Genomic DNA, 4,431 nt, shown 5'->3' on the forward strand with positions numbered 1-4,431 from the left:
GATCATTTTGTTGGTAAATTGTCTGCTGAAATCGAGGGAAAATGACACTTTATTAAAGAAAATAAATTGGGCTGCTTAGTGGAGCAGTGGGTAGCACTGCTGTCTTGCAGCAAGAATGATCTGGGTTCAATTCCCGCTATATAAATAAACAGAAATTAAATATGTAACATATTTTTTTGTTCCAACCGGGAATCGAACCTCTCTCCTCTCCTTCTCTCCCCTCCCACTGCTAACAGGAAGGGGTAGACGCCTCCCTCCGTCAGCTAGCTAGCAAAGCGCTCTCCGCTACGTTCACGGAGGACTGCCAGCGATATAAAGGTAGGCTAAAACCCGAAGAAACCCTTGACACGACTGAATTATTTCCCACACTGTTTAAAAAAAAGAAAAACAGGCGTCATTTCTCCGTTTCTCTTCTAATTTGAATGTTTTATTATTTAAAAGTAAGAGCGCCCCTGGCTCTGACGGAGCGACGGTTGAAATAACTGGAACACAGCGCTTTCTATTCCCTCACTTCTTCTACTCAGAGTTTCCATTTAGTGTTAAAAACACCAACCTCTCTATAGGGAGCGGTGTTCATGTTGATTTTATTTTCATTTCTGAGCGATAATGTTCGCTTTAATGAGCAGCGCATGCTCCATATCCCATCTCTGAAATAAATAACTGTATAGTAGAGTTCAGTTTGGCCTTTTTTTCTATTATACACTGCAAAAACGGGCTGGAAATAAGTAAACATTTCTTAAATTAAGTGTAATTAGTCTTAATTTGAGCAAGTAAATACGATTATTTGCCAATGGAATGAGTATTTTACTCTGAAAATAAGCTAATTAGGTAATATTCACTTGGAATAAGACAATGCATTTGTGTTCTTTTAAATGTAAATTTAAAGTGCCAAAATGTCTCTTTTACCTCATCAATCCAGAACAAATGCACGTATTTAAAGAAAAATTACTATAATCTATATTTTGATTTTTTTTCCAGTGCAGTTTTCACTGGAAAAACAATCTAGAAATAAGTACAAATTCCTTAAATTAAGTGTATTTACCCTTAATTTGAGCAGGTACATGAGGCAGTTTGCCAATAGAATGAGTATTTTTATTTTTAAAATAAGATAATTAGGTAATATCCATTTGGAATAAGACAATACATTTTTTTATTTTCTTATTTTAAATGTAAATTGTCTTTTTCGATTGGCAAAGTGTCTCACTTTTTTTTTTTCCTGGTGTTTCATTGTCATTACACTGTCACAAGTATAGAGCAACGAAATAAACTCTATGCGTATAACCCATCCCCTAGGGGAGCATTGAGCTGCCATGGTGGGGCTCCTGCACTGGAAAAACAACCTGGAAATAAGTACAAATGTCTTAAATTAAGTGTATTGACCCTTAATTTGAGCAGGTAAATGAGATAGATTGCCAATGGAATCAGTATTTATATTCTTAAAATAAGATAATTAGGTAATATCCATTTGGAATAAGACAATGCAATTGCGTTTTCTTATTTTAAATGTAAATTGTCTTGTTTCATTGGCAAAATGTCTATTTTACCTAATCGATCCAGAACAAATGCACTTATGTTGAGAAAAAAATATTTACTAGATTTCGATTTTTTTCCACTGCAGAGTTTTCACTGGAAAAACTATCTAGAAATAAGTACAAATTTCTTACCCTTAATTTGAGTAAGTAAATGAGATAGTGTGGAATTGTTTTTTCCTTATTTTAAATGTAAATTGTCTTTTTCCATTGGCAAAGTCTCTCACTTTTTTTTTTCTTTTTCTTCTTCTGGTGTTTAATTGTCATTACACTGTCACAAGTACAGAGCAACGAAATGAACTCTATGCGTATAACCCATCCCCTAGGGGAGCAGTGAGCTGCCATGGTGGGGCTCCTGCACTGGAAAAACAACCTGGAAATAAGTAAAAATTTCTTAAATTAAGTGTATTTACCCTTAATTTGAGCAGGTAAATGAGATAGTTTGCCAATGGAATCAGTATTTTTACTCTTAAAATAAGATAATTAGGTAATATCCATTTGGAATAAGACAATGCAATTGCGTTTTCTTATTTTAAATGTAAATTGTCTTGTTTCATTGGCAAAATGTCTCTTTTACCTCATCAATCCAGAACAAATGCACTTATGTTAAGAAAAAAATATTTATCTAGATTTCGATTTTTTTCCACTGCAGAGTTTTCACTGGAAAAACTATCTAGAAATAAGTTCAAATTTCCTAAATTAAGTGTATTTACCCTTAATTTGAGTAGGTAAATGAGATAGTTTGCCACTAGAATTAGTATTTTTACTCTTAAAATAAGATAATTAGGTAATATCCCCCCCCAAAAATTATTTTAAATGGTGTTTCATTGTCATTACACTGTCACAAGTACAAAGCAACAAAATTAACTATGCGTATAACCCATCCCCTTGAGGAGCAGTGGGCTGCCATGTTGGGGCTCCTGCACTTGAAAAACGATCTAGAAATAGGTACACATTTCTGAAATTAAGTGTATTTACCCTTAATTTGAGTAGGTAAATGAGATAGTTTGCCAATGGAATCAGTATTTCTACTCTTAAAATAAGATAATTAGGTAATATCCATTTGGAGTAAGACAGTGCAATAGTTTTTTTCTTATTTTAAATGTAAATTGTCTTGTTCCATTGGCAAAATGTCTCTTTTTACTCCTCTATCCAGGAACAAATGCACTTTTTAAAAGAAAAATAAGACTTATCTAGATTTTGTTTTTTTCTAGTGTGCGGTGCCGTGTGGGGTTAAGGGTCTTTGCACAGAGACCCAGAGTGGCAGTCTGTGGGAGTGGGGTTAAAACTCAGAAATCAAAGCTCTATGCCGCCACTCTCCTCCTAATAATAATAATAATAATAATAATTAAACTCAATGCATTTTTTTAGGGCTGTTCTTTATTCTTATGATACCACATAATAACCATGAATGTATGTATCTGCAGGGCTTGTGTGGTTGTTGTTTGTAGGCATTCCTCTGCTGGATGCTTTATCCCATAGACTCAGATCTGTTATAATAACAGTAATAATACTAGTAATAAAAATAGATCTTATCTAAAGTAAAGGGTCAACCTTCTCAGCTGTCCTCTACATCGTTTTGTGACGCCATAAACAAATCCCGTCTGATTCAGCAGAGATGACTGTCTCATTTAATCTGTTGAATCTTGCCCGTCGGCATTTCTCTGATGCTTGCGTAGTTTTCAATTGAACTAATTTTGCAGACAAACCTGATGTGTGAAAGAGATGAAAGGATGTGGGAACATATGAGGTATTTATGAAAATATAAAATGGCGCTCAATATTATTAGAAATAAGGATGAGAAGAAAGTGCAAAAAGGACTGTAGGGATTTAAATTAAAAGATACGGTTTTAAAATGAGTTAAAATTGCATTTTTCTGTCAATATAAAACCCCCTTGAATTGAACAATCCTTTCAATCTTAAACTATTATAAGAAATAAGCCAGATTACCAGCTCTCTGTATCAGATTATTCAGGTGTTCAATAAGTGAGCGCTTGTCTTTATTCCCTAACATATACATATTTTTCCAGGTTCGTCGAGGTCTCCGTGTCCCCCTCCCCCCTCGGACAGCGATGGCGTCAGTTGGAGTCCTTCCTGCCGGCCCGGCAAACTGTGTGACCAAGGTGGCGTTGAGCATCTCCTGTGATAATCTGCTGGACATGGATGCCTTTTCCAAGTCTGACCCCATGTGCGTGCTTCGGCTGAACTCTTCAGGGTCTTACTGGCAGGAGGTAAGGAGCTGGATGAGGGTTTATTTGGTACTGCTAATGAAACAGATCCTTATTTTTTTTAATTAAATTTTTTTGTATTAGATTGGCCGAACGGAAAAAATACAAAACTGCCTAAATCCCAAATTTTCCAAGAGGATCGTCCTTGACTACTACTTTGAGATGGTGCAGAAGCTCAGGTTTGAGTTGTATGACATCGACAGTGAGAGCTGCAGTCCAGAAGAGGCCGACTTCCTTGGACAACTGGAGTGCACCTTGGGACAGGTCAGTCTCGCTTTGCTCCAAAATATTACCTAAACATTGCTAACATAACCCACACAAATGCTCTAAATATTTAAACCTGGGCTAAGATGCTTCTGAATTTCACTAAATTGACCTTTTCTCTCTGTGTTCAGATTGTGTCCTCGAGAAAAATTACAAAGCCGCTTGTAAAGAGAGACAAGACGCCAGCAGGGAAAGGAACAATAACAGTGAGTTTATTATATTGATCCATCTGACAGTGCCTTCCATTAATATCCATTTGCTTTGGTCTTCTTTCTTTTTTGCAATTTGTCACTCTGCAGCAGCAAAATTTCTGAGATTTGTTATGGAAGATCAAACCCAAGCAATTCTTATATGTGAAGTAGAATAATAGGGATGGTTTAAAAACTGTAATGATATTCATCTGAAAGGTA

The 4,431-nt window shown here is 35.7% G+C and overlaps 1 protein-coding gene across 2 annotated transcripts in view; it reads left to right on the forward strand.

The window, feature by feature from the left end:
• The first annotated feature begins 250 nt into the window (after window positions 1-250).
• LOC107083968 (copine-3-like) overlaps window positions 251-4,431 on the forward strand; it is a 24,282-nt gene continuing 20,101 nt past the window's right edge. For both annotated transcript variants that reach the window (XM_015373583.1, XM_015373584.1), the window contains exons 1-4: window positions 251-318; window positions 3,560-3,760; window positions 3,842-4,021; window positions 4,153-4,227. In XM_015373583.1, coding sequence (XP_015229069.1) covers window positions 3,602-3,760; window positions 3,842-4,021; window positions 4,153-4,227 — 414 coding nt within the window. In that variant the 5' untranslated portion in view covers window positions 251-318; window positions 3,560-3,601. The remainder of the gene's footprint in view (window positions 319-3,559; window positions 3,761-3,841; window positions 4,022-4,152; window positions 4,228-4,431) is intronic.

The sequence above is a fragment of the Cyprinodon variegatus genome, unplaced genomic scaffold (genome assembly GCF_000732505.1).
Source record: "Cyprinodon variegatus isolate N-32 unplaced genomic scaffold, C_variegatus-1.0 Scaffold88, whole genome shotgun sequence".
NCBI classification, from domain to species: domain Eukaryota; kingdom Metazoa; phylum Chordata; class Actinopteri; order Cyprinodontiformes; family Cyprinodontidae; genus Cyprinodon; species Cyprinodon variegatus.